The 27928-nt window shown below is 30.6% G+C and overlaps 3 protein-coding genes across 4 annotated transcripts; 1 reads left to right on the top strand and 2 right to left on the bottom strand.

The window, feature by feature from the left end:
- Positions 1 to 1260: 1260 nt before the first annotated feature.
- Positions 1261 to 7038, bottom strand: LOC113868778. 2 transcript variants are annotated; one of them, XM_027504664.1, is made up of 6 exons: positions 6713 to 7038; positions 5647 to 5853; positions 5250 to 5326; positions 3179 to 4867; positions 2908 to 3076; positions 1261 to 2300 (listed from the first exon to the last, which is right to left on the bottom strand). In XM_027504664.1, the coding sequence occupies exons 2-6, from the start codon at positions 5726 to 5728 to the stop codon at positions 1666 to 1668; spliced, it is 2652 nt and encodes an 883-aa protein (XP_027360465.1). In that variant the 5' UTR covers positions 5729 to 5853; positions 6713 to 7038; the 3' UTR covers positions 1261 to 1665. The 2 variants fall into 2 exon arrangements, with proteins under 2 accessions (XP_027360465.1, XP_027360464.1); XM_027504663.1 differs by lacking the exon at positions 6713 to 7038 and having other exon boundaries at positions 1310 to 2300; positions 5647 to 5940.
- A 6751-nt stretch (positions 7039 to 13789) lies between these two features.
- On the top strand, positions 13790 to 24710 carry LOC113870100. Its single transcript, XM_027506700.1, is given in 24 exon segments — positions 13790 to 14077; positions 16639 to 16808; positions 16953 to 17037; positions 17176 to 17229; positions 17405 to 17496; positions 17587 to 17690; positions 17868 to 17940; positions 18068 to 18458; positions 18738 to 19058; positions 19169 to 19372; positions 19673 to 19768; positions 19877 to 19942; positions 20051 to 20167; positions 20307 to 20553; positions 20724 to 20878; positions 20987 to 21111; positions 21445 to 21568; positions 21649 to 21707; positions 21912 to 22015; positions 22070 to 22285; positions 22480 to 22581; positions 23443 to 23561; positions 24413 to 24472; positions 24609 to 24710. Coding segments are annotated over 24 exon segments (3474 nt in total).
- Positions 24711 to 25398: 688 nt separating this feature from the next.
- LOC113869569 (cancer-related nucleoside-triphosphatase) lies at positions 25399 to 27409 on the bottom strand. The gene is made up of 6 exons (XM_027505955.1): positions 27317 to 27409; positions 27150 to 27237; positions 26994 to 27084; positions 26391 to 26475; positions 25965 to 26121; positions 25399 to 25733 (listed from the first exon to the last, which is right to left on the bottom strand). Exons 1-6 carry the CDS (start codon positions 27383 to 27385, stop codon positions 25618 to 25620), a joined length of 606 nt encoding a protein of 201 aa, XP_027361756.1. The 5' UTR covers positions 27386 to 27409; the 3' UTR covers positions 25399 to 25617.
- Between the last annotated feature and the right edge of the window lie 519 nt (positions 27410 to 27928).

The following is a 27928-nucleotide window of genomic DNA, read 5'->3' as shown; positions in this document are numbered from 1 at the left end:
TGATGTAATTTGCTAATTATTTTGGCATATGATTTATTTTTAAAAAAAATAGAAAACTGGTTGTTAGCTTGTTGATTGTACTTTTTTAGAAGTTATTTTAGTTATGACAGTTTAATGATCTTGCTTTTTCTTATTGCAGGCAAAATACCTATTTTTTAATAAATCAAAAAGAATTAATTTGTATTACTACGCGTGAGTCCAAAACAAATTGCTCCTGAAACAAAATTTGTTAATATGAATTGCAAATTTGCAATCATTCTAAAATAAAGAAATGTCTAACTGATAACATGAATATGATGAAACTTACATGTGCTAGTGCTGTGCACGGAATAGTCCATTACACAACACACCAATTGACAATAGCTTCCTTACATGTGCTTCTGCGCAGCCTCTTCCAACACCCAAAAATCTAAGGCCCCGCAACAGTTCATTTGTCTCACTGATATTGCAAGACAATCAAAACAAAATTTTAGTTTGAGAATTAGAAAATAAAAGATAGATAAAGTTGCAATTAACATCACACATGTCTCCTTCACAATTGTTGTAAATGGATAATTTTTTAAGGATCATGTTCAACTAGTATAAACTAAAAATTCTAAAGAAGCTGATGGAGCCACCTATGGAACTCGCACCAATTATGTTTTTTAAACTAGTGTATAAAAAATATTACATAATTAACTTTTAATTGTTCAAATAACAAAAGTGGGGAGTTAAGGTTATGAATAAGACACCTGTCAAGTTAATCATTTGAAGAACTCGATATTACACCTTACCATTTTTATGTGCTGGGTCTCGCACTAGTCCATGTCTAAATATCTTGGCATCTACTTCACATGTATATAATAAATCATTATAACATGGAGTCTTGCAAAAATTAGGGAGTTATTGGTCGATTATGCAAATTAACTCTATTGATTTCCACATATAGAAAGGTCTACCAAATAAACATGTAAAGTGGTGTGTTAAATATTTCACTATTGCTTAAGTTTAATCAAATATTAAATTCTGACAGTGACTTTTGAAATTTAGTTTTCATAAATGAATATTACCTTCTGAAATATTGTTTTTGGAAGATTAAAAAAAGAGGGTGATTTGATTGGTTAAAAAGGAGAAAAAGTAAAATATAAGCATTTTAAAGTAATATTCTTCAAGTCTAACATCCAGATAAGTCCACTTCTCAATGGAACACGTTATTGTCCAATACACAAGTATATGACATTTTATTAGTATTAATATATTACCATATCATAACAATACTGAATCAAATTTGACTTTCATTCATGATATTTGGTACAAGTAGATGCCTCTCACTCTCCCATGATTCATTATTGGTATTTGACTTCCGTAAGAATAACAACTTTAACACATTTCCAAAAATTAAAAAAAAAAAAAATACTATAATCAATTGTTTTTCTGCTTTGAAGAAAATAACCTAACAAATCATAACACTCATATACAGTATGTATTACAGCAACTCAATGCCTCTATATTACAAACACACCAATTCCTATATATATACACAATATTCATGCAGTATTAAATTAACACGGCTATATCAATTAGATGGTTATCTTCCAATTTCGGTAATCATGTGTAAGCCTTGCTCCATGTGCAGAATTCTTTGTTGTCACAATGGTCATGAAAAATGATGCTTCTCATTACATCTTAGAGCATATCCTTTGTGAGTTCTTCAACCAGATCATCAGTTATTAGACATGCTATATCTCTTTCCAATGTACTGATCTCATCATTTATTAATCCAAACCAAGGGATGGATCCTAGGAATTGAGCCACCAAAGTATCAAGTGAATAAGTAGATATATCAGATGGAGGATATAAAGAAAAGCTGATAATGTCCCATACTAAGTTCAACAGTTCCTTTCCACAAGGTGGTGGCAACATGGAAGAGTTGCTAAATTGCCTTCTGAATCTAGACAATGTCAAAGGTGGTCCAAGAACTACTGAAAGTGCCTCATTTAACAAATCAAGCAAAACCCTGTGGTCTAGCCTACCCTCATTCTGACCCTTTGTAGAACTTTCATCGTTTTCCTTGACCAATTTCTTATGAGATTCTTCCACTTCTTCAAAAACAGATTTGCCAATTGGCTTTGCAAATGTGTCCCCTCTTAATAAAGATTTATCCCATGAACCAAAGTACAAACCAGAAGCTACCAGGAGATCTCTTATGTAAGATTCTGCTGGATCCTCTAATTGCACTAATTCAGACTCAACAGACTCCTGTTTCATAGTGAAGTCCTCAGGACCATCAGACTCAAGTTGATTCAGTTGTCTCCTTAGCTCTGTCACATCAACAAGCAAAGGGATCTATCAGCACAAATTTGACGTCTAAAAGAAAAGTGGGGAAGATGTACACAGTATTGAGAAAAAGAGTACAAAGAAAATTGGTTCTTTTTCTTTCTCTCTTACACATTCTAAACTGAAACACCAAAATCAAATAGAATCACAGGTTAATCCCTCTGAATCTGTCTATAGTATTCACATAATCCAAATCCAATTCCATAATGTTAACAAAGTTTTACTAAGCTAATTGTAGCCATACTGAAGCAAAGAGTCTGTATTTTTTTATGTTAACCTTGTTCTGTAATTATACCAATTTACAAACTTAACACACAGTTTTTAAAATTTGTTTTATAAGATGTATCAAAAGAAACCAAGATTGCATCTCATATCAAAGGCGGTGAATGAAAGAAAAGTTGAAAAAAGAAAACAGAATCCAAGTTTTGATACGTTTTTGCAATAACAGAAATAAATTATATAGCTCTTGAAGCTAATTATTTATCCCAAGATTAAATTCTAAGTAAAATTGAAATAAACTGCCTTTTCATGAATCAAGTCTATGAAGTCATTGCTCAGTGCATGAAAGTTAGAATTGTATCATATTCATACCATTCAAGCCAGAGCTGATATCTCTGAAAATCTGGGGAACAACATTATCATCTCTTGAAGACACATCAGGAGTTGACATTGGACTTGAATATTCAGCTCGCCTCCAAAATTCTTCATGAACACTGCTGCACACAGATGCAGGACTAGGAGGTACCTCAGTTGAGTTTTCCTATAGAGCATATTTAGAAAATATGGTGATAACAGCTATATATAAAATATAATTGAAAACAAGGGTAGTTGTGGAGAATGGAAAAAAATGTGACGAACTTACATGCCTCTCACCGCAGTTCATGAGAACTGTTGGTCCACTTGTGACATCTCTTGCCATGGGACCATATTCATTGCCATGTGATTCCACCATCGATTGAACCCTTTTGCCAAAAAGCCTCCCTTTAAGAGCAAGACTATATCTAAAATTGGAGACTCTTTCTTTAATATTAAATCTATCCTTTTTCCGTGTCTTGACATCAATAGGCATAGATTCAACAGCTTCAAGCTTCCTCCGAATATGAGCACCAGTTAAAATGTGGCGGTCCTCTAGAAGAAGCTTCCCAAATGATGTTCCTGACCGTGATACAGGAGCAGACAAGGATCTTACTAGGTTCCTAGGGGACAACTCCTTTTGTAGCAATATATTGTCATCTGGTTCATGCCTAAAAGATCCTGTTTGTATTTCTGTTTCATCTTTGGAAATTTCCCAGTTTTTTGCATACTTCATAACATCCCCCGTTTGCTTTAGCATAACTTTTTGATTGTCTAATGAAAGTGACCTTGATTTCCCCTCAGGAACATGAGTTTCACTTTTTACAACATTTCTTAGCCTCTCTGACAAGAACCTCCTGGTATCTCTACTGATAAATTCTGGAGAGCTTGGTCCATTGAACTGCATTTCACTTTTGTATGATCCTATTGATCCTGACTGGAGTAAATTTGTGTCAGCATCTCTTGTTACACTTTCTTTGACTTGCTTTACTATATGACGGGCTATTAGTTTAGGATCAGGTGGTTTTTCATTGTAAGGTGTCTCAATTCCACTTCCTCGAACCACAGAACCTTTTTTGACATTTTTCCCTTGCAGTTCACATTTCAAACGGTCTTTCACCTCCTCAAGAAAATCTTCTATACTATTTCTCCCTTGTATAGTACTTGCTGAACTTGTCCAATTCTCTTCAAGGTTGCAAATGCTATCAGGACCAGGCTTCAAGATAACTATCCGAGTGGGAGAAGATGTACCTAATCTATTAGAAGATTTCATCATTAAGGACTCCTCAAAGTCTCTGCTTAGTGTTCTGCTCCTAGAAGGAAAGGTTTTCCTTTGCATAGCGGGGATTAACTTCACCATATTACCATGATATTCTGAACCATAACTGTCATGTAGCTCAGTTTTGAAAGAGTGGCAGTCAAGTTCTGCAAATTTACCTGTTGCTGCTCTCAGATAACTTGCATCATTATGTGCCACCTTTTCCTTGTTCAGGTTCTCTTGAACAAGTTCAGCAACCTTTGAACACTCCAGAAACCTTGCTGCTTGATATGCTTCAAACTCTTTCTTGAATTTCTGGAGTTCCTCTTCCTGAGGATGTTCCCGCGGCCTTGGTTCTCCAAAACTCCGGTTCCATCCATCATCATCATCATCATCTATGACTTCATAAAATGAATCAAATTCCATCTGGCTAGAATAATTAAAGTTAGAAGAACCCCAACTAGCTGAACCCCTTCGATTCATTCCTTTGTCTGAAAACTTGCTCCCTTTATTTTCACTCACTCTTTTATCTGATGGAATAACAGATTTAGTGTCTAATGGCATCATATCTATCCCCATCAACCTTGCCACAAGGCTTGGTGCATTTTGTCTGGTGCTTGATCGTTTGGATAGCTCCTCATTGATCAGTTTTTTCATTGATCCCACGTTTGAACAGGGTTTATTCTCAGACCTGTCTTCTTCTTCTACTTGATAATTGTACTGAAAATTCAAATCAGAGTATAATTCAATTCAAGAATGAGGAGATGAAACATGTTATTGTGAGATAATAAATAAAGAAAATTTTGCTGCTGTAAACAGGAATAGAAAATGAAGTATCATGAGTTTATTGTCACACACACTGGTTAAAAAGTATAATGAAAGCATGAAAAGAGTAATATTAAAACTCAGAACTGTGCTTAAAGCTTTGCTATTAATCAATTAAATGAAGGGAAAATCAATCAAATTCATGAAACTCTTAGCCAATTTTCAGGGGTTATTCTCAATACTTTTTAAGACTAAATTGTTACCTAAAACACAGGACTAGAGGGGAAATATGACGGTGCTTATGTATCCTTATCATGACATGTGAAGAGAAACTTACTGGTAATTCTCCTTCTGGACAGTAGTTCTGAGGTGTTTCTACTTGCAGATCTAGACTATTGCGAGGAGCTTCAAGGCCTGCATGGCACACAATACAATAACAAAAAATGAGAAAAAATAGGGGAAAGACCCAGAATTTAAGCAAGATATCTTCATAGTTGTAACAAACCAATCATCTTATTAAAGATTGTTTCATCGTATCAATGACCTTTCTAATATAAGAAAAGGAAAAGTAGCTATTAGAGGTCTTCCACTTGCGGAAATGAATCATAAGAAATTAGTACACATTTGAGCTTCCTAGTAGCGTGTCTGATCTCAATGAATATGCCAGGGACATAAAGCTAGGAATATCTTTCACAGCACCAGTGAAGTTTTTCTTAAAGAAATAAAACACTTACCAGCATGATGTCTCTTATGAGCATGGACTTTCTTGGCCATCCTCCCTTGATTGAAATCAAAAAAGTGTAATAAGCCTCCCATACAGACAGAGGGTCTACCAAAAGACTCTCATCTCCTCAATTTCAGCTTCCATGTCTCATTCCGCTAAAATTTCACTGGTCGTCTTTCTTTTTGCATGATCATAATACTCCTTTGTAGTTAGTTCCCTGCAATGCCACATCTTAATCAGGTATTAAGTTAAAGAGAAGTTCAATCTCTAACATAAAATTGATGGTTCAACCTTCCAAAAGTAGTAATAACATCTTAAATAATAGTAATAATAAACGCAAGATGATCTGAATTTCATTTAAAGCCTAAAATGGAAAAGATGTATAAAAAATAGAAACCAATCAATCCATGGAAAAGAAAAGGGAAAAAAAAGCAGATGATGACTAGTGATACTCTGGCCGTACGTCTAGCCAAGTTGTAGAAGGATTCAGAATTTTGGGAAAAAAATCAACCAATTGGTTGATTCACATCAGAGCATATATGCTTCTTTGCCAATTCAGATGTTGTGATCACACACATTCAACAACTGCACTTTTGTATTATAATGCCTTTACAGATGGACGACTAATCGTATCTTATGTAGATTACAGAGCAAAATTAACATAAAACCAATCAATATGAACACTTTAGTATTGGAAAAGCATGCAGAGCAATATCTTGCAGTGTTAGATAAAACAATAAGATGTTAGAAGATTCATATGAACAGGTCAACTTAGCAAAATGTGAAAACTGCTTTTAATGCTGATCCAAAAAAGAAAGAAGCTTTCGATTGGTATAACAACTCCAAAATAACTCAAAAACAGTTTCATCTTCAGAATTCACTCATGAAAAACCAATCAGAAAAAGCCAAAAGCAGGTTGCTGAGAAAAACACAGGAGCCGAACAAGTCTTAGAATTCTGAACAACGAACATTGTTTATGCTAAACAAATGATTCACTGATCGATTTCCCACAGCTTTTCCCTGAAACCGAACACATGAATACACATATAAGAAGAACACAGAATAAATGAACATACCAGTGACTGATGAGAAGATTCAGAACAAACGACTTATCAAGAAGCAAACCATTAGCTCTGAATCAATCATGCATTATGAAAAAGGAGAAGATGGGTCTGGTTGAAAAGCAGCAAAGCTTCAAACTTGGTGAAAAAATTGTAATGGGTAGAACGAAAAAGTAGAAAATTTGAAACTGGGATTGTGTATAAAGAAGAAGAGACCCAACGAGTAAAACTTTATCAATAATAATAATAATAATAATAATAAGGAAGCTGACAGATGAAAAGGCAACGAGCGAAAGAGAAGCCTATTTTCTTTATTCCCCCATCATTCTCACGTAATTTTTTCCTTTCTCTTTATTACTATTTTTTTCATAATTTTGCAGGCAGTAGTGTTTATTATGCTATTTAAGTGGCTATGAATCATAGCACCTACGAATAGCCTCGTAGGCTTGTCTCTTTTTAGTTTTATTTTTTTTTAATCTTCGTTAGGATAAAGCTACCAGATTAATATTTTATCTTCTTTAAGAAACTGAAATAAGAATTTTAACATTTATTATAGTATATAATCGAAACATAATAAATATTATATTAATTTAGCAATATAAATTTACAATTTGTTTAATGTACGTTACAAAACATATGTTACGAATTAAAATAGTAATAAATTTGTATTAAAAATATATTATTTGATGTTATTAATACACTAAACTTTATTATTTTTAAAACAAGTTATTATGTATGTACGTACTTAAAAAACTTGGTAATTTAAAGTATATCATAAGTGAACTTTGACAATATGCAATGATGTTTATAAAATTGTCTGTGCTGTTCTTGTAAAATATTTATTTCGATGTTGTTCCTGTTTTTATGTGATAAGATAGTTTGATGAAAAATTGTAATTTCAACGAGGTATACGAGAAAATGATAATAATCAATAACGATTATTCAGAGAGATAAATTGAATGGAGAGAAAGAGGTCGTGGACAAATAGCATCTGTAAAAGCCTTTTTCGGGAGTCCTTTTACTATTTTTAGTGCTTATTTTTATTTTGAATTTTTATATAAAATATTTTTTATTATGAATCTAATTATTATTATTTTTAAATAAAAGACTCTTAAATGAAAATGTTAATAAAACTTAAAAAGATGTAATAGATACATCCTTTCCTTTTGTTTATAATTTTCAACTTTTTACTGTTGCTGTTTGGCTTTGATTACTTCTCACTTTGGAAATTGATGGACAGCACTGAAATTTTTTCTCATATTTTCTTTACTGATTAGATGTGACATGCTGATCTCATTTTGGAAAATAAAAATTCACTGCATGTGTAGTCTTTTTAGGTAAAATTAAATACTTTATATTTATTATTTTCATTTTCATTAAAAATAAATAGATATTCTCAAATAAGTCATATTATAAATACAGAAATTTTAAATTGAATTTATAGTTGTCCATTGATTAAAAATATAATAAATATATTTTTAAATCAATCATTATAAAAAATAACTTTAAATAACGTGATAAGTCATGATTAAATAATAAAATAACAACAAAAATTATACTATTAGTAAGAATTAAATTCGTTTGATATTCCGCATCAAAGTTAAATACTGTTTAATATATTTTTTATAAAATATGAAATTAATTAATCAAATTATTAATTTAAAAGTATTAAATATATTAACTTTATAAAATGTTTTATAAAAATAAAATAAATATATACTTCATTCAATTATTTTATTATAATGTGTACTTTTTTAAATATAAATAAATATTAAATTTAAAATAAGATACATAATATATTTGTAATATTAGAAAAAATCATTAACTTTACAAACAATCTACATAGGTAATCCACATGTCATGAAGATTGAATGAAAAAAAATTTAATATATATATATATATATATATATATATATACTAAATTAGTATTTTCTTTTCATAGATAAATATAAAATAAAAAACATATAAAGACCATCAAATTTTTGTTTATTCAGATAATTTTATAAATTATTTATATAATAAATAATATGAGAACCTGACCAAACGATTCCTTTAAAAGTATATGGATTGTGTGATACTAAAACTGAGAATACATTGCATTTTTTTTATACTGTATATCTCCATAAAATTGTGGTATATAGTATTTGAATAGTTTAGTATCAATTTATATTTATCTAAAAATTTGTATGAAATATTACTAAACATATGTGAAATACAACGTACAAAAAATTGAGAAGGATTATAATAGTATGGTTTATGATAGTATAAATAATTTGACTTGAAATAAGATTCTCTTTAATAATAGTGTGTTAAATATTAATAAAATATTTAATTTTATTAAGTATCATTGTTGACAGTGACTTGGAGCAGAACTTTTAAAAAATCGATTGATTATATGAATTAAATTAATAATTTTTAAATATATATTATTAATTCTCTTTAGAATTGTAAGAGTTAAAATACTCTCTTGTACTCTAAATTTATCTTTGATAAAATATTGATATTTAACCAAAAAAATTAGTAATATATTTTTATTTATTAATTAAATTTAAATTATAAACAATTCAAGCCATCTTATTAATTTAATATTTTTATTTATATTTTTATAATTTTTAAAAATTACTTAATAATTAAAAGTATATGAAATAATATATTCTTATTACGTCTCTGGATTATGGGTGAAGTTGTTGCTTTGTATATGAATTTAATTTAAGCATATTGTTACGTAACTAACAGTGTAAGTTAGTGATGTATTTTCATGTGATCAAATAAATTGAATATTTTATATATATCTTATCAAACTTGTAAAATGAAACACGAATAAATGACACTATATAATTATTCATATGAATTAGTGTACTAAAACGAAACATTTATGTAATAAAAAATCCAAAAATGTACTAAAAAATGAAAAAAATTATTAATATTAAATTAAGTTAAGTGAAGTAACACTATGGTAAAACTCATGAAATAGCGAAATGACTTACAGTATAGCATTTTAAAATACAAATCCAGTAGAAAAACACATATCTAAGTAAAAAACGTTTTTCATACTTATATTAAATAAATATGATATAATGATATTTAATTAAATAAGAAAAAGGATTTATTAAAAAACGAATATTGTTAGGTTATGTGAAATGGTAGAAATTGATTATTGATGCGATTAGTTAGTAACAGTCTAACAGAAGACAGCTCAGAGGTGACAGAGATACAAAAGCTGTGACTTTTTGCAGAGCAAACGACTTCACCATCACATTCCCTCTGGATTTTGGATTCTTTTTATTCGTCCTTTTCTTTTCTCTATGTCACGCGCCTTTCTCTCCCGTGCTCTCCACTGTCCACATCAAAATACTACTATATCAACACCAACTGTTTTTTTGACTTTGCGCCGACTTTGAGTTGGTAAAACGGCAGTTTTTTTATTTATTATTAAATAAAATTATTCAATTCTTTTATAATTTTATTTGATGTGCATTTTATAAAATTAAAAAAATTAGAATAAACATAGTTCATGTAGTGGCATCTCGTGCGACCATTTTTCGCACGGTTGTGAAACTAGTGTAACAAATCTTTTTGAAGCTAAGTTGAGATTTTTTTTTCTTGCTACTTGTCGAGAACATGACATGATTGTATTAATAATATTGTCGATGTTATCGATGAGTTTTCACACTTTTGAACTTAATCCTGAGATGGTAATGTGCTTATTATTATTATTGAAAAGTTTTTTGAATCATTTGTTCAAATCATACTTCAATCTCATTGACTACCGTTGCTTAAAAAACAAAGAAATTAAACACAAATTAAGATGACTAATTCAGAATTACTAAACCACCTGAACAAATTAAGATGACTAACTAGAAAATTGATGGCTTGCTTTGCCAAATTGAGTCTACTCCACAGACCACAGCCACCTATCATGGACAAACCCCCCAACCCCTACCAACAGTAACCCACACATCAATCACAAAGAGTGTTTGTGTGACTTTTGGAGTACATGTTTAGTGTTTGTATTCACGTTTTGTCTTGCTGTTTGTAAATATACACAAGGCATGGTGAGAAACTTCGAGGGTTAATTTGCATAGGTAGCTTTGCTGTGTGATGTTTGTAGTTACGGTTCTTAACTAAAGGTTTAGGTAGCAGATGCAGTTGAAATGAAGGAAGAAGATAAATATAATTTCTTGAGATGTATGAAATGTTTTATGAACCTTTTAGAATATATAAATCGTATAAATACAAATATATTTAAATGATATCATTTAATTTTTCTAATAATTAATCAATAATAAAAAGATAGCTTTATGTCAATCTTAACGTGCTGAAAGATCTTTTCAGACAAAGTCGAATCCTAAAAAGTTGGCCAAATTCCTGGTTCTCACGAGTCACAAAAGGGCAACAACATACAGAGCCTTTTTTATTGTTTGGATTCCAAAGTATCAGAATATTAATTGGGTTTGGTTATCATAGTTTTGGTATTAATATTACTCTATATTTATATGTATTTTTAAATTACTAATAAAAAGAAATAATATAATAAATATTGTGTAAAAATTTCCAAGAGTCAAAATGCTTATCTCACCTGAATATGATTAATGAAGAAAAATAAATAAATTATGTGATACCTTAAATTTTTTTTATTGATACCGTATTCAAAAAATTTAGACTAATAAAAAAAAACGTGTTAAGTTAAAAAAATTATTATATATAATTTATTTAAAGTTATATATATTGTATATTTAATTTTTTTTATAATTTTTTAAATAATTTTTTAAATAATTTTTTATTTTTTTCAAATAAAATATAAATTATATTTAAACAATTTTTATTTATTATAAATAAAAAATAATTATAACATAATATATTAATATAATAATTAAATAATTAAATACTAATAATAATAAAATTAAGAATATAGAAATATATCAATATAATATTTTTTTTTAAATTTTAGTTAATTTAATTTTAATTACATCTTATTTTGATTCAAAAATTCAACTGCTTTTCTAATTTATTTAAATATAATAAATATAATAATTTATTATAAAAAATTTAATATAAATTATATTTTATTTAAAATTAAAAATTTATAAAAAATATAAAAAAATAAAAAATGTATATATAATAATAAAATTATATAACAAATAATATAAATAATATAACTTTAAATAAATTATATATAATAAAATTTTTTAACTTAATAAATATTTTTTTTATTGGTCTAAATTTTTTAATACAATACTGATAAAAAAATTTTAAATTACCTCAGCATACATGTAAAAGAACCATACCTTAATTATTACTCTTACGACTTCATTTATAACCGGCGCATGATAAGGAAATAAACATAAAACTGTGTATTTAAATGCGCTATTCAAACTACTTATAGATTGAAAGCTTACAGAAGCGAGAAGACGTACACGTTTACACCAGAAAAAAGAATAAACATTTTTTGAGAGTTGAGTTAATAATTTTTAAAACTTGTACTCTAAACTAAAACAATCAATTCATGGTCCATTAAAAAATCTCTTTGATATGTATAAAGAAAAATAAAGAAACGAAATAAAATTATATAAAATATTTTAAAAATTGATGAAATAATTTTTTAATAATCTATTATACATATTATCGTAATTTCAAATGTTAACTTTTTAATCAACAGTTACACTTTCGTATTTGATTTTCTAAAATTTAATTTTTTTAACATCCAAATCCTTTTTCTTTAATCTTTTTAGGGAATTCTTAATTTTGCAAATCCGTAAAAAAAATGATATAATTTTATTTTTCATACACACATACCTATAGAATATGAATCTAACAAATTTAACTGTTAAAACACATAACGTTATTTTGATGATTGCGTATGCTTAAATTTTAGATAAATAAAATATCCATAAGCTATAGTTTTATAATTGACGTTTATTTTTAGCTTTGAAATATAATATATATCAAAATATAAATTTATTAAAGAAGTACAAATTAATTTTTAAATATTATAAAATTTTATGAACTTCATATATTTAATAACAACATATAATATGACAAATAAGTTAATAAAAAATAATGTTTTTAAAAAATATTAAACAAAATACGTTTGTTAAAACTTATTTATTAAATGAATCCTCCACCTCTCTTTCTCTCTTGGATAGAGTGAAAGAGGCATGTAAAAGGAGAGACGCTGGGAGTTAAGGGAACTGTTTTGTGTTTAATTAAAAACACACACACACACATTAATTGTAAAAGCTAATAACTAGGCAAGCGGCCCAAGTTTACCTAATATAAGATTAAAATTTTAAAATTTGAATTTAAATTAAATTAAAATTTTTTAAACGATTCAATTAAGCTTGATACAAACTTAACCTGTTAAAACAGACAAAAGGTTCTAAAAAATGAAGTTTTTACTGAACTTAAACATCATTTTGCGAGCTCAAATTATTATTATTTTTATTTAACTCACTAAAACATATCACTTACTGAGTGAGAGTAGTCGGCGCTGATAGCTTTACTAGTAACTTTTTAAAGAAAAGAAGTTAATGGGCCATAGATGGCCCAAAATGGGGTTGAGTTGTATCTTAAATAAAGCATAGATGCTAAAAGGAGGAACAAGGATGGTTGGTGGTGTGATTCCCCATGAAAAAGGTAATACAAAAGAGAGCCCAATCTCTTACAACTCACAGAGGATAATGGTGCCAATAGGACTTAGGTTGTAAAGGCTCTCTTTATCCCAATTATGTTGAAAGCGTCCCTCATGTGCATCAGAATGAGAACCTTAAGAAATATAAAAATCTCTTCACCATGAATGAGAATGAGAGTGATCCATCACCATGAATCATTTGGCTTTCAATTGGGGACCATTAGATTTATTCCATTTAGCTAACTTTAACCACACTCACGTCACGTGCCTCCATAACTCTCCCTTTTCCTCTTAACTGGGACGTACCTTTTTTCTCTTATGTTTCGCAGACACATACCTACCTCGACTTGCTAATTCTTAATCATTGTGCCCGTTGGTTCAAATTTCAGCTAGGGAAATTAGGCCCAATCATGCTTGGGCAGAAAGCCCAATTATAAGTGTAGCTAACAAGTTGAATCTCGATGGTCGATGGTCACTCTGCTTCATCTAGTGTTGAAATCTGGTGGATCTGGGCCAATTTTGAATCATGCATGATTGGTCCTTTACGTGTTGGCCCCATTTGGAACTCCATGTATCTATCTGGTGTATACGAATACGATCTTGCCGGCACCCTTTCTCTAGTTTTTATCATATCAGATATTATTGATGGATTATCTTATGAGCTTATCTGCTACCTACTTATGGAAATGTTTCAATTTCCATTTAATATAAAGTTTTCCGTTGCTATCTCAATGGGGGTTGGTGAGAAGGTGCACTGGTGCTGATGTATGAGACATTTATATACTTTTAAAAAACTCACAATTTGTTAAAAGGCACTTCAATGGGAATTCTTTTTCGGTCATGGTGATGTCGTGGTATTGACTGTTGCCTAATATTTTTTTAATTTTTTTGGCTAATTATTAATAATAAAGTTGTTGAGATTTCTTGCAATAGTTGTGTACATAAAGTGGAAAGAATTAAATTTAAACACGTGACGTGTGATTAAGCATATATTTTATGTAGTATACAGTTTTAATTAGCAACAAAAGTAAATTATAATAATTGTGGAAAAGGTTTACGAATAATAATAACAATGGATGAGAAAATATCAAAATAAAAAAATCTTACTAATTAAACATTATAATTTTTATAAAATTTATGAGGAATTATTAGATAATTTATTTATTGGAAAATTTAATTTCCTTTGAACCTTTGATTTAGTTTAGTATTAAAAGAAAATGAAAATGCAATTAAAAGAAGCAAACTGATTTGGGTGGTGCCACGTACGTTTCAATAATAGCAAGGGTCCCACACGGAAATCCTCTGATGCCACGTAACCAGTGTGAAAAAGACGGTAACCTTTTCCTTAACAACATTAATGTGTGTTCCATGGTTTTAATAGTGATGGTCTCACTCTCAAATGTTAGTTTATGAGTAGTATCTGGCTTTTGTCTGATAGGGGAGGGTAAGGAACAAGTCAAATAATTCTCTTTATACACAAATTTTCACAATAGCAGTAAGATCCTAACCGTTGGTTGTTTTGTCGTATGAGAACTCCTTTGTTTGTTGTCTTGTCTGCTATGTGCATTCGTTTCTTTCAATTCAATCCTATAAGAGAAAGAGAAACTGTTGTGTGTTAATTCTCAAGTACTAAACAACTCTCTCTGTTCGGTTATCACGAAGCACATTTAACATTACCTACTTTCTTTCTTTCTCTCTCTCTCTCTCTCTCTTTCTTTTCTTCAATTCATTCTTAGATCCTTCAATCATGTTCGTCAAGAAGTTCGTGGAGAAAGCATCCATAAAGAAGGTAACTCTATTTATATGCTTAGTGCTTTTTGCTTCCTTCCGTGCGATGAGAGTTTAGTTTCTGCTTTTCTTATGTAGTTTGAATAGATTTCTAAGTTTTGTTCAATTTCATAAATTAAGATTTCCGAAGAGAAACTAAATAACGTTTTATGATGCATTTGGTTTTACATTTCGGTGTATTGCGTTTCGCAAATGATAAAAATTCACTCGTTGTGATCCAATTGCAATAAAACTGAAATGGAAATAAACAGACACGTTGAATATATTGGGACTTTTTGTTTCTATCTTATTGTTACGCAAATTCCTTTTGCTATTTTCATATGTATAATGTATATTGTTATCTTTTAAAATTTCTTTTGGTCTTGTTGATATTTTATTTTAAATTCTTAATGCTATTCCATTTCTGGTTTCGCTAAGAAACAGTATTTTTTTTATAGCGCATTATTCATCGAATATTTTCATTAATACAATGCAAATATAGATAGTATAAAATCTTGTCTTATTTACCAACCCAAGACAAACAAATTAAAGGTTGCTTAAAATGAACCTTTTTTTTTTTTAAATAACAAGTAAAAGTGCAAATGCAATTATAGCGATTTCAATTCCTTTTCCTCGATAAAGCAGTTAATTATTTGTGATAATGTGTATCTAAACTATAATAAAATCATTTTTTTTATTCATAACCAAGACTACTGACGCTGAATTGCTGATTAAACAAAAATGATACAATTTTTTTTATGGATATGGGGAAATTCTTAATTATGATTCACAAATGTCAAATAGTAATTTTATTTATATGGGGAAAAAGAAAAACGGTATCACTAAAGCATAGGCCAAATAATTAAGGTGTTTGTGTGGACCCTAACAAAGGTGGATGAAGCAAAAATAGAAGGCGTTAATGTTGAGTTTTAGTAGCCGGCAAGAATCCAAGGCCCGAGGGTGGAGGGAATCTCAGATTTCAGAACAATAGTGGCAGTGTGGCAGTGCCATACAAGTTTTGCCTGTGCTATAATTTAATGCATGTTCCTTTGTTTTTTCAAAATAATTTCATTTTGAATTTGGATGTAACGATTTATTTTTCACAAATATTCATCTCAATTTCTTTTTCTTTTCTTTTCTTTTCCTTTCGGCTTACCCCCTAGACTTCCACTGGGAGGTCCTTATGTCAAGGGTACAATGTGGGTCATATGTGGAAAGGTTAGAGTAATTTTAGAATTGTCTGAAATCATATAATTTCTATTACTCACGTTATAATTAATAATATTGTTTTTTTAATTAAAAATTTATCCACATAATTTAATATGAGTAATCCGGATCACGAAAATTCAGACAATCTAATAATTTTTCCTCAAGGTTGACATGCATTAATGATTAATTGATTAAAAATTTGTCCTTCTTTCTTCCCATGTATCTAGCAAAATAAATAACATCCTAGTAACTTTATTATAATTAGGAAATACTTACATAACTCACATTTAAGAAAATTCGGGAAACTTTATCCAGAAATATGACATGCAACTAGGAAACTAAAAATCCCAGTTGTTAATTTGTGTTGCAGCCTGTTGGAAACTCATCAGATGGGTTAAAAGCTAGTGATGTAGATCCACGTCTGATTTTTCACCAAGGGATACCATCTGGAGGTGCTAAGTTTGCCTATGACAATATTCAGAAGTTACTGGCTCTTTCTACCAAGTATAGTTTCAACCCTTGTCAATTTGTGATCAAGACTGCCCTTACACCTTTCTGAGATCTAATTGGCAGAGAAAATGTTACAACTAAAGTATATTTTCTTGAATTTATACTTGAAACTGATTTTTGTTTATATTATTTTTAAAGAGATGGGAGGATTAAACTATTTGGGAAAGATAATGCCCAAGTCCTACTTGAATCCAGTGAACGGGTTCCTAGCAAGTTTTTGCAGGTTATATTTCTTTTTCTCTTTTTTCATGGCCAATTTTGTCTTGTCATTTCAAGTGCTCATTGATTTCCTTGATGTCTTTTTCTATGAATATCAAAGAGGCATGTTTTAACAATACTATGGTATTTAATATATATGCAGTTCATTCAAAACCGGGGCATCCTTATAAATGTCACTTTCAATAACCATATTGAGGCAAGTATACCTATGATCATGCTCAAATTTTTTATGTATTTCAAGTTGCCTTTACATGTTGTTGTTACTAGGGACTGTTTCACTATTAAGATTCAACATGTCTATATTTTATTTAAATCATATTCAAGCACAGGTTATTCAGAAAATTTATTGCCTAAAGATATTTCATATTTAGGTTTGGGACATGGACAAAAAATTGTTGTCTGATATGTACATTGTTAAAGAAGAAATCACTTGTTTTTCAGTCATTCGACATAGCCTCTATATGTAAGTAATTTGTCTACTTTGAAATAAACTATCAAAAAACTAAATTTTGAAGAAGCACCAAAAGTTATGAACATGTATGTGCATTGGCAGGTATGTTGGATTTTCAAATGGTAATATTTCAGTATTGAAGCTTGATCAAGAACCATGGCATGTGATACGGATGAAATACACTATACCCTTCTCAGCTTCTTATGGTGAGATTTGGTCTTTTTTGTGCCCTTTTCCATTCACTTGTTACATGTAAATCTTGGCTTTACGTCGTTGATTCTCTAAACCAGCTTCAATTCGAACAATAAGTAAATATTATAAAATAACAAGCACCTTCTTAGATATATCTTCTTGCCATTTTAAGTTTCTTATTAATTTTTTAGGAAATTCAACTGAAGAATCTGATGATACTGTTGTAACACACATATTGCCTCAACCAGCAGCCGAAAGTAAGAGGTGATATGAACAAAACCAGCCATAGGAAATTTCTATATGACATAATTAATTCGTTGCTTGCTTTTACTTAATCAAATTTATTTTTGGTAGACAAATGTCAACTTCTGTTCTTATGTGTTAAATGCAGAGTTCTCATAATCTTTAGAAATGGCTTAATAATATTATGGGATATTCGAGAAAGCAAATCCATTGTCAGAACTGGCGGAAAAATATCACAGCCACTGTTTAATGAAACAAAGAAAGTGTCTTCTGCATGTTGGGTGTGTCCTTTGGGAAGTAAGGTGGTTGTAGGGTACAACAATGGAGAACTCTTCATTTGGAGCATCCCTTCTCTAAACACAGGAAATGGTTTAGTATCTAATTATAGTAATCAAAGCACTCCCAGGTTCAAATTTAACTTAGGATATAAATCAGACAAAAGTTCCATTGCTTCAGTAAAATGGATTTATGCTGAAGGAAAGGCTAGTCGACTCTATGTCATGGGAGTTTCTGACAATGCTCCTTCAAACTTGTTGCAGGTATTTGGATACTTTTCTTGCATCATTTAACAATATATCTTCATTTAATCTTGGTTGACCATTTATGTATCTTATTTTTCTTTATAATGAGGTAATAATGAATGATAGTTTCTCTTTATCAAAGAAAGAAAGCTCGAATTCAAGCTCACCCATTACAACTTACATGAATTTGTGTTTTTCAGATTGTTTATTGTGTACTGAATTTTCAATGAACTCGAGCAGGGTTTAATTTGTTAATTGGTGACTAAAATAACTAGTAATATCTTTTATATGAAGCAGGTAGTGTTATTGAATGAACATACAGAATCTCGCACAATTAAGTTGGGACTTCATATGTCTGAAGCCTGTGTTGACATGGAGATCATATCAACCTCAAGTGAACAAAGCAAGCATAGACAAAATTATTTCCTTCTGCTAGGGAAATCAGGTCATGTATATCTTTATGATGACAGATTGATTGAAAGGTATCTGCAAAGCCAGTCTAAGTCCTCTCCCTCACTGCCAAAGGAAATGGTTGTGAAGTTACCACTGGCAGATTCAAGCATCACTACAGCAAAATTCATATCCAACAATCCCGGTGTGTTTAGTTCTCAAGATGAGGTAATGGGATTGTGAAACTTTTTTGGCAAGATTCTTTCTTTTTTTTTGACAATCTAAATCTTTTATACGATTTTATTTATTTGACATTTATTTTCTTTTTGGTGTCACAGTATTACAGTCAGCTGGTAAAAAATTATCCACCGCTGATTCCCATTGAAACCAATCACAAAGATGGGATTAACCTGAGTTCTTCCAACTTCACTGGATTTTCAAACGTTAAAAACTTGTACATAACTGGACATAGCAATGGAGCCATAACTTTTTGGGATGCATCATGTCCCTTTTTCACTCCAAATTTGCAATTAAAGCAACAGGTAATATTTTTATATGAAACACTTATAGTTTGTGTCCAAACTTTAGCTCTATTACTTTTCAGTGGTTAGAAAATATTAGTTGGACAAAAAATTCCCATAAAATGAGTATTTTGTCTTTCCTTTATTAAAAAGGTTAGCATCATCAAGGATGCTATTTTCTGTTTGAGTTTAAGCAATTAAGCTATAGGGAGATTAAAGGCAGTTATTTTCATTTTTTATGTATTTAAGAACTGTATGAAACATTTATTTTCTGTTTTATACATGACTATTCTTTTATTTGTTTCGTTCCTCTTATGGCAGAATGAAAATGATTTTTCTTTTAGTGGTATACCCTTGACGGAATTATATTTTGATAGCAATTCTCCTGTCCTTGTTTCTGGTGACCAAAGTGGAATGGTGAGGTTCATTCAATTATGAATTTTGTGAAATGTGATGTTTTCCTTTTTCTTCTCTTGTCAACCTTGCTTATTTTATTGTATATATGATAAGAAACATGATCTACAGGTTCGTATCTATAAATTCAAACCTGAACCATATGCCTCCAACAGCTTCATGTCTCTTACTGGTATTGTGTTGCATGATACTTAATTTACCAATTATTATTAAACAACTAACATACTTCTCAATTTAGTTGATAGAGACTTGCATTTCCATTCCTCTTTTACAGGAGGTTCAAAGAAAGGGAATGATAATGTAATCCACAGTATGAAACTTGTAAAGATTAGTGGTGCTGTAATTTGTATGAACATAGATCCCAGGTCAAGGCATCTTGCGGTTGGTTCTGACCAAGGAAATGTAAGATACATTTCTAGCTTTTTCTTTCTTTTCTTTTTAAATTTGGAAGTGTGATTTTAGGCTCTTTTTTTATTAGTGTGTATAGTTGTTTATCATATTCACAAAGCTAATTTGCGTTTAATGCACCAATTTGTTACAGGTTTCAGTTATTAACATAGATGGCCCATCTCTGTTATATCAGAAACATATTGCAAGTGAAATTACCACAGGTATCGTCTGCCTGCAGTTCAAAACCTGCAGTTTGCGTGGTTTTGAGAAAAACATTTTAGCAGTTGGAACAAAGGACTCATCTGTTCTGGTTCTAGATGGTGAAACTGGAAACTCACTGAGCATTGGAACTATTCATCCTAAAAAGCCCTCTAAAGCTATATTTATGCAGGTGCTGGGTAAGAGTTTGCACAGTTGAAACAATGATCAGTTGTAAAAACACATTGATATAAGTTATAAATGATCTTAATGGCTAATTATCTTTAAGATCCAAATTCCAATGCTATTTTTTTATAACAGTGAAGGATCTGATTGAAAAGAGTAAGACTATTTCTATTATGTTATACAGATGGGCAAGGTGAACCAATCACAGGTTCAATTGAAAAAGATGGATCAGACTTGAGAAAAGGGAATCATGTTGAAGATGCAACAACAAACCAATTGTACATTTTGCTGTGTTCTGAGAAGGCTTTGTATGTCTATTCTTTTGTGCATGCTGTACAGGTAATATTTTCTATCCATATTCTTTTGCCTACTCTGTCCATACTGATGAATCATGAATAACTAGAATATTAACTTATGCTTGCAATTGCTCATTCTTATATGTTTCAGGGAATTAAAAAGGTTCTTTACAAAAAGAAGTTTCATTCTTCTTCCTGTTGCTGGGCATCAACATTTTACAGGCTCTCTGATATCAGTCTCATACTCCTTTTCACCAGCGGGAAAGTAGAAATAAGGTAGGGGTTCAGTCTGCCCATACTTTCAGAAAAATAATTGACGGGTATAGAACAATTAACATGGGAGAAAATTTACCAACATTTTGATGTTTGAAGTAATTCAATCCCCATGTTGAGGATTATATTTTTATTAAGAAAAAATGCTACAATCAATCCTTATTCCCACCAAGTGGATTTGGCTTTATGGATTCTTGCACTTTTTCTGCTAGATCTTGACTCATATTCATGAAGCGTCAAGTATAATAAATCTTATTAACAGTCTTCCATCATGTCAACTTCATGATGCATTACTTTTTTTCTTTAATGATTTAACACAAACATATGACAATTTAGGTGTTTGCCAGAGTTATCTCTTATAGTGGAATTTTCAATTAGAGGTTTCAATTATTCACCTCCAAAGTTGAAGTCATATTCTGACAGCCAGATATGTTGTTCATCCAAAGGAGATCTTGTTTTGGTATCGACTATATCTTTCACTAGCACAACAAATTTTAAAATATATTAATGACATCAAACTAACTCAATGTCAGCGTACAGGTGAAGGGTGACCAGGAAATTTTTGTTGTCTCATTGTTGGCCCAAAGGAATATTTTCAGGTATATAAGCCTGGACAATGGCATTGGGAATCTTGTTATCAATATCTTACTGTTCTGCCTGCTATATTTCCCGCAGTGAAAGATATTTATAGCCTTTTTATCTTGTTTACTATTTTCTTTTAGTATTGGCAACTGAGGATGAAAAGTGATAGTGATAATTCTAGATTGTTGTCTCATTTTACATAATGCTTGACTTCATTTTAGGCTTTTGGACTCAGTTAGCTGCATCTATAGGAAGGAAAGGATGCTATCACAAGAAGAGTTTGTTCCCATCCCTGTCAGCCATAAGGAAAAGAAAAAGGTAAACAATTAACATTTTAATAACTTATCCAACTATATCCATTATCTTTATGACTGAAGACATTTGGTCTTTTTTTGGGCATTCCAGGGTATATTCAGCTCAATAATCAAAGATTTTACTGGCAGTAAAGAAAAGCATGTACCCCTCGTGGAAAAAGAAGATCCTAAAGAAAGTATACGGGAACTGTCAGCAATATTCTCAAATGCCAACTTTGCATGTGCTGGTAGCAATGATGATGACCAGACTATGGATGAAAATCAGCTTGAATTAAACATAGGTATAATAATGCCTCATATGTGCTACTGAATATTTGCTTAAAACTGTTGGCCAACAAAGATGGAATTTGTCTTTTGTGTATTGGAATGCATGCTATCTTCTTATTGGTGATCTGTTCCTATAATGTATTTTCCAACATATGGACACTTGGGTTTGAGGTCACCAATTTAAGGTTTTCTTTTTTCTCCCATATAGATGACATTGACCTAGAGGATCACGGAGAAAAATGCAAAGAAAAAAGCATATTGGGAGCTCTTAATAAGAAGAAATTGGCAGACAAATTTCAGTCTATAAAAGGTTTGTTTGTGATAATGAGATCACTTTTATGCAAATTATTTTTCCTTATGTTCATTTGACCTAAGATATAAGCACTTGAACTACTATGGATGGAATGAAACATGAGCCAATATAGGGGATTTATACCAAGGACAGAATGTCTTGATCACTCGTATTTTTGCCATTTGGTTTGTGGCAAAATACAAAAGTCAGCCAAGAACAAACCCTGTTGAGTGAAGAACAGAGGTAACGCTTGATGAGTTTACATCAATTGATGAGATTCTCTTATTTAACCCTAATTTTATATGCTCTGGGCAATATCCATCGAGGAAAGGTGAAAAAGGTAATACCTCAACATGTAATATGCTATATAATTTAAGTATATGGTTTATATTCTTTTGGAAGAATACCAATTTAAGAGTAGGATATTTTTACCAAAAGGGGACAAGCACAAATGTAGGACTTCGTTTCAAAGAAACACCTTTCTTAGAGTAACCAGGCTTCTATAAGTTTGTCTTTTGGGAAATTTGTTCTTGTTCTTTTTCAGCATGTAGACACTGCCTTCACTCAGGCATTTGAAGTTGAAACAAGGTGGATTGATTAAAATCATAATAAAGAAAATTTTACCCATTTGTATACCATCTTGCTACTTTTTTTGTAATTTGTATATCCAATTTCTTTTATGAGCATTAGCCTCCTATAATAACTGAGCAACTTTGGCAACTAAAACTGCATTCTTAGAATATAGTAAACTACAATTTGTGACCAAAGAGAAACATTAAACAATGCATTTTAAGAACATTCAATCTCCCACTTGTCTTCTGTAGGACTGAAGATGATTTTCCTAAACGTAGCTAATTTAATTAAGCATCCAATATACAGGAAGATTGAAAGAGATCAAGGGCAACAACCAGAAAGCATCAGACAAGGAAGGGCAACAAGATGAAAAAGCTGGTGCGCTTGATCAAATCAAGAAGAAATATGGATTTTCTTCCTCCAACGTAAGAATATATCTATCATATGCACCCTCATTATGCTTATTCACAAGCATGGCATGATATGTGCCTCTTCACAGGCGAAAGGTGTTGCCTAGACCATATTGCTAATTTTTAATTTGGAGGTGTTAGGTATATTCGTTAATGCAAACATATTTTGAAGATCAAGATTGATCATAATATAAAAGTTACACTAACAAACTTATTGAAATAAGTTAAAAAAAAAAAGATTTTGTTAAATTCAACACTGAAGAAAAGTAGTTAATAATAGTAAAATTTTATTAGAAAGAGAAATATTTATTATATTTTTATAATTTTAATGTAATAACTGTATATTTTTTTTATAAATTTTTTTAATCTGTGAATGCTTAAACTCAAAATCTAACAAAAAAAAAAAAAAGCATAATAGAATCATTAATTATTTTCATAAATTTAAATTAATTTCCTCTAAGCTCTTCCAACGATGGGTCCAATGGCCATTGATTTCAAGAAAATGATAAAAGTGTCAAGAATACGACTGAATTTGTATCCTTCATTCCTTCTTATGTCCGTAATAGATTTTAGCCACATCTCTACTTGCATGCAAAAAGTTGATGGAGTAGTTACCTTCCAGCACTAAAATGTTTGGCGAAACTTCAGAGCATATGTCATTGTATTAACTACTCATGATTCATAAAGGAATTATTTGTTTTAATATTAATTTTTTAATTTACCTAAAACAAAAGGATACCACGATATATGTAATTATGATCGTTGTATAATTGGGCATAATTTCCATATGTTTAAAGCTTCAGTATTTTACTTTATTTTTATGCTGAAATGAGTGCAAACATGAATCAATGTATATGGCGCTACAGGAATCAAGCATTGCTAAATTGGCACAAAGCAAGCTCCAGGGAAACACAAGGAAATTGCAGGTATCTTTTGTGCTGACAGAAAAAACGAAAAAACACGGTTAGGATGCCGTTATCCTATGCCAATGCACACAAGACAAATTGGAAAAAAAATAAAAATTCTCGACTTTATCTGTTCACCAATCTTCTAACTTGGCAGGGTATCAACCTACGTGCTACAGATATGCAAGATACAGCCAAATCATTCTCATCATTGGCAAAACAAATGCAGCGAACTACTGAGCAGTGTAGACATAGTTGATAAGGTTTATTAGTTAATTGATTATTATTAGGCATAAATTGTTTAAGCTTTTAATTGCACATATATTCTTTTTAATAATTTATGTCATTTGGTTCGCAACTATGTTGAATTCTTACTTCGTTTTACTCTGGAAGCAGCATGATATCCTGCTTGAATAATTCTGTTTTGGATTTTTAGTGTGTAATGTTTACATCAAATATGTATTAAATGGATAGAGATTTTCACTTTTCTCCATATTTCTTTACTTGCCGAAGAAATTGTCCATAATACAGACATACAAATAAGTCATTACAAAAATACTATTAAGATAAATCATGTATACTACTAACATTGCTCAAACGACTGAATCCGTCCTCCATTTCCTTGGTTATTTAAGGCTCAACTAACTCTCAAACTCATAATTTTCCTGAAAGAAAAACCATTTTTGTTCTATTTGTTTGGTGCTATTTTTTTGCTTTTTTTTTTCACATAAAACTATTTCATTACTGCATTATGTGGATGAGGGAGAGAAGATGCTTGTTTTGTGCCCCCCTAAGGCACAGAAGATTGTCTACAAAAAAAATACAGCAGCAGTTCTTCAAACTTTGTCATACCCGCAACACATTTATAGTCATTTGCTCTGAAATGTGTAACTTAAAATATCATGAAGATAATGATACTGGAAGAATTATTTGAACCAAGGACTATTTAAATATATAAACTGGATGATTAAAATGTCTTAACTCTTGAACGCGACAAAGTAAAAACTAAAAGATACCATCCAGATTACTATCCACAAGTGTATTGACATCTAACACCATCGTATCAGCAATGTTCATTTCATTTAACAAAGTTTAACACTGGATCAACAAGATTTGCTCTTTCAAACTTATACACACTATGAGTTCAGACCACAGACTTGCTGTGACTAGTATTTTATCAACAGATCTTCCAATAGTGAGCGTATTTGTTCTCTAACAGCATCTCTGTTACTAACACTCAATGTAAAACAAGTTGCCCCTGCATGATTCCGCAACGTTGCAACTGCAGAAATTGATTACATTAGTCATTTACAAGTACATCAAAGCAATTAGCCAGAGAGTTCCAAAATCCTCCAAACATCTTCAACAGGTCTTTGAGCTTCATGCCTATGACTGTAAGGTCTTGTGACAGATTTTATCCTACCTTGTTTATTTAAAGAATCAAGAAAAGGAAATTTATTCCTACAATAGATAACATTTGAGAAGTGGAGATGTAAAAGTATGGAAAAATCACCTGCAGGTATGTCTCTACCGAATTTTGGAACTGGAATGGTAGCCAAAAGTGGGATATTTGATTCCAAAACTCTTAGAACTGCAGGGAAGAATGACGAACTGTATAACTCCATCTTACCAACTTCATCAATGATGAAGAGATCAGTGTCTTCTTTTACCTAGTCAGAGAATGTGTCTTCAAACCTCAAAAACTGAGCTAATGCATGGGATATGGCAAAAAATATCTTTTATATAAATTATATCCTCAATGATAAATCTACATCAGGAAAATAAATCCCACCAACAGTTTCAAGAGTATTACAGATTTGAAAAGCATGTAAGGGGGGTGATATATAAATACTTAGCAAAATATGCAGTAATCTATTTTTTTTTCTAACTAAAGCCAACAAAAATGCACAAAAAAACATAATCAAGAAAGCAAGCTGACCTTTAACTCGGGCAGTGCTAGTGATTCGAAAGATGCTACATCAACTTTATACTTGCCAACACTAGGCCATCTGAGAGACTCAGGGCTGTCAAAGCCAATGCCATTAAATATAACACCCTTTAATCAAACATTTTTTCTAATGTGTCCAAAAACACATGTTAAAAAGTTAAAAATAGAAAATCTGTATTATCTCAAAATCATAAGAAACATTTAATGCATATAGTAGGATATATTTAATGTTTTGTAACATGTAATTTCGGGTAAACATTAGAAAAACTGTTACAAGTAACCAAGTTAACTTATGACAAATACAGGACAATCTGGCAAGTGAAACCAATGATATTCAAGTGGCATTTACAATCACATAAAAACCTGCCAGCATTTTATCCTTGAAAAAAATGAATACCCACGAGCAGCATAACCAAGAAACACAATTTAGCAAACAAAAAACACCAAATAATGTTGTTCCAGGGTCCTAACTACTTCTGCTAAAAAACAAAAATGGAATCTTTATGGCGTGCAATGCAACAAACCCAAGTAACTAACTTAGCATGAAAAATAACGGGAAAAAAAAAAAAAGAAGTGGAGAGAATTGAATTGTACGTTGAAACGTTGACAGAGGCAAGTGGGCAAGTGCGAGAATCGAGAGTGACCACTTCGAAACCAACCCTTTCACCGGAGCGTCGAATTTCACCTACAAAAAAATCATGAATTTGGTTTTGGGAAATGAAAAGATGAGATGGTGAAGGAATTGCTTACGAGTGTAGAAGCCTTGAACTTTGAGAGTGGGATTAGAGGCTTTGAGGGACTCAAACACTCTCATAATAAGAGTGGTTTTTCCCACACCCTGAAATTGAATCATCAATCAAATCAAAATCAATAAACAGAGAAAGGGATTGGGATTCAGGGAATGACTCTGCACTCACAGGAGGACCCGTCACCAGAAAACATTTGCCGGGACCAGCCATTGTTTCTGTTTCTGAGCTAATGCTCATGGAAACTTAATCTCACAACAAAAACACAAAACATAACAAGAAAAAAATTTTAAAACATAAATAAAAATAAAAATATTTATTTATTTATTTGTTTTTAAAATTAAAAACAAACATCAAATAATAGTAATTTTAAAAAAATATCTATTACACTTCTATACTTAAATATAATTTTAATAAAAAATTATTATAAAATTATTATTTTTAATTTTTTTCTCGTGCCATAGAAATATGTTGCTCACTACTTTTTATTACTATTATTATTACATTTTTTTATTCTGTCTAAAACTTTATATGATAAAAAATTGCATATAATAAAAAATATATTGCCTGTCTAATACTTTATATAATTTTTTTTATTAAAAATATTCGAGTTTAATATAATTGAATATATAGATAATATTAAATATTAATTTTTTTTAATAAAAAGTATAAGTTAAAAAATAATATTAGAATAAGTTTTTGCTGTGACCCACCTTACAATATTTATGTTTACTTGATACAATTCTATCCATCACTACTTTTAGTTACAACCCTCAAAATAAA

Source organism: Abrus precatorius, unplaced genomic scaffold (assembly GCF_003935025.1).
Source record: "Abrus precatorius isolate BTA unplaced genomic scaffold, Abrus_2018 Scaffold6, whole genome shotgun sequence".
Classification (NCBI taxonomy): domain Eukaryota; kingdom Viridiplantae; phylum Streptophyta; class Magnoliopsida; order Fabales; family Fabaceae; genus Abrus; species Abrus precatorius.
The sequence above is the reverse complement of the archived record's forward strand: the minus strand, read 5'-3'. Positions and strand labels throughout refer to the sequence as shown.

Excerpts from the sequence above, each read along its gene's own strand:
- LOC113868778 (XM_027504664.1), bottom strand. The coding sequence starts at position 5,728 with ATGGGAGGCTTATTACACTTTTTTGATTTCAATCAAGGGAGGATGGCC. Across the intron at positions 3,077-3,178 it reads TGAACTGCGGTGAGAGGCAT|GAAAACTCAACTGAGGTACC; the intron begins GTAAGTTCGTCA and ends TATGCTCTATAG. Across the intron at positions 2,301-2,907 it reads TATCAGCTCTGGCTTGAATG|AGCTAAGGAGACAACTGAAT; the intron begins GTATGAATATGA and ends TTGATGTGACAG.
- LOC113869569 (XM_027505955.1), bottom strand. The coding sequence starts at position 27,385 with ATGAGCATTAGCTCAGAAACAGAAACAATGGCTGGTCCCGGCAAATGT. Across the intron at positions 27,238-27,316 it reads TTCTGGTGACGGGTCCTCCT|GGTGTGGGAAAAACCACTCT; the intron begins GTGAGTGCAGAG and ends ATTCAATTTCAG. Across the intron at positions 27,085-27,149 it reads AGTTCAAGGCTTCTACACTC|GTGAAATTCGACGCTCCGGT; the intron begins GTAAGCAATTCC and ends ATTTTTTTGTAG.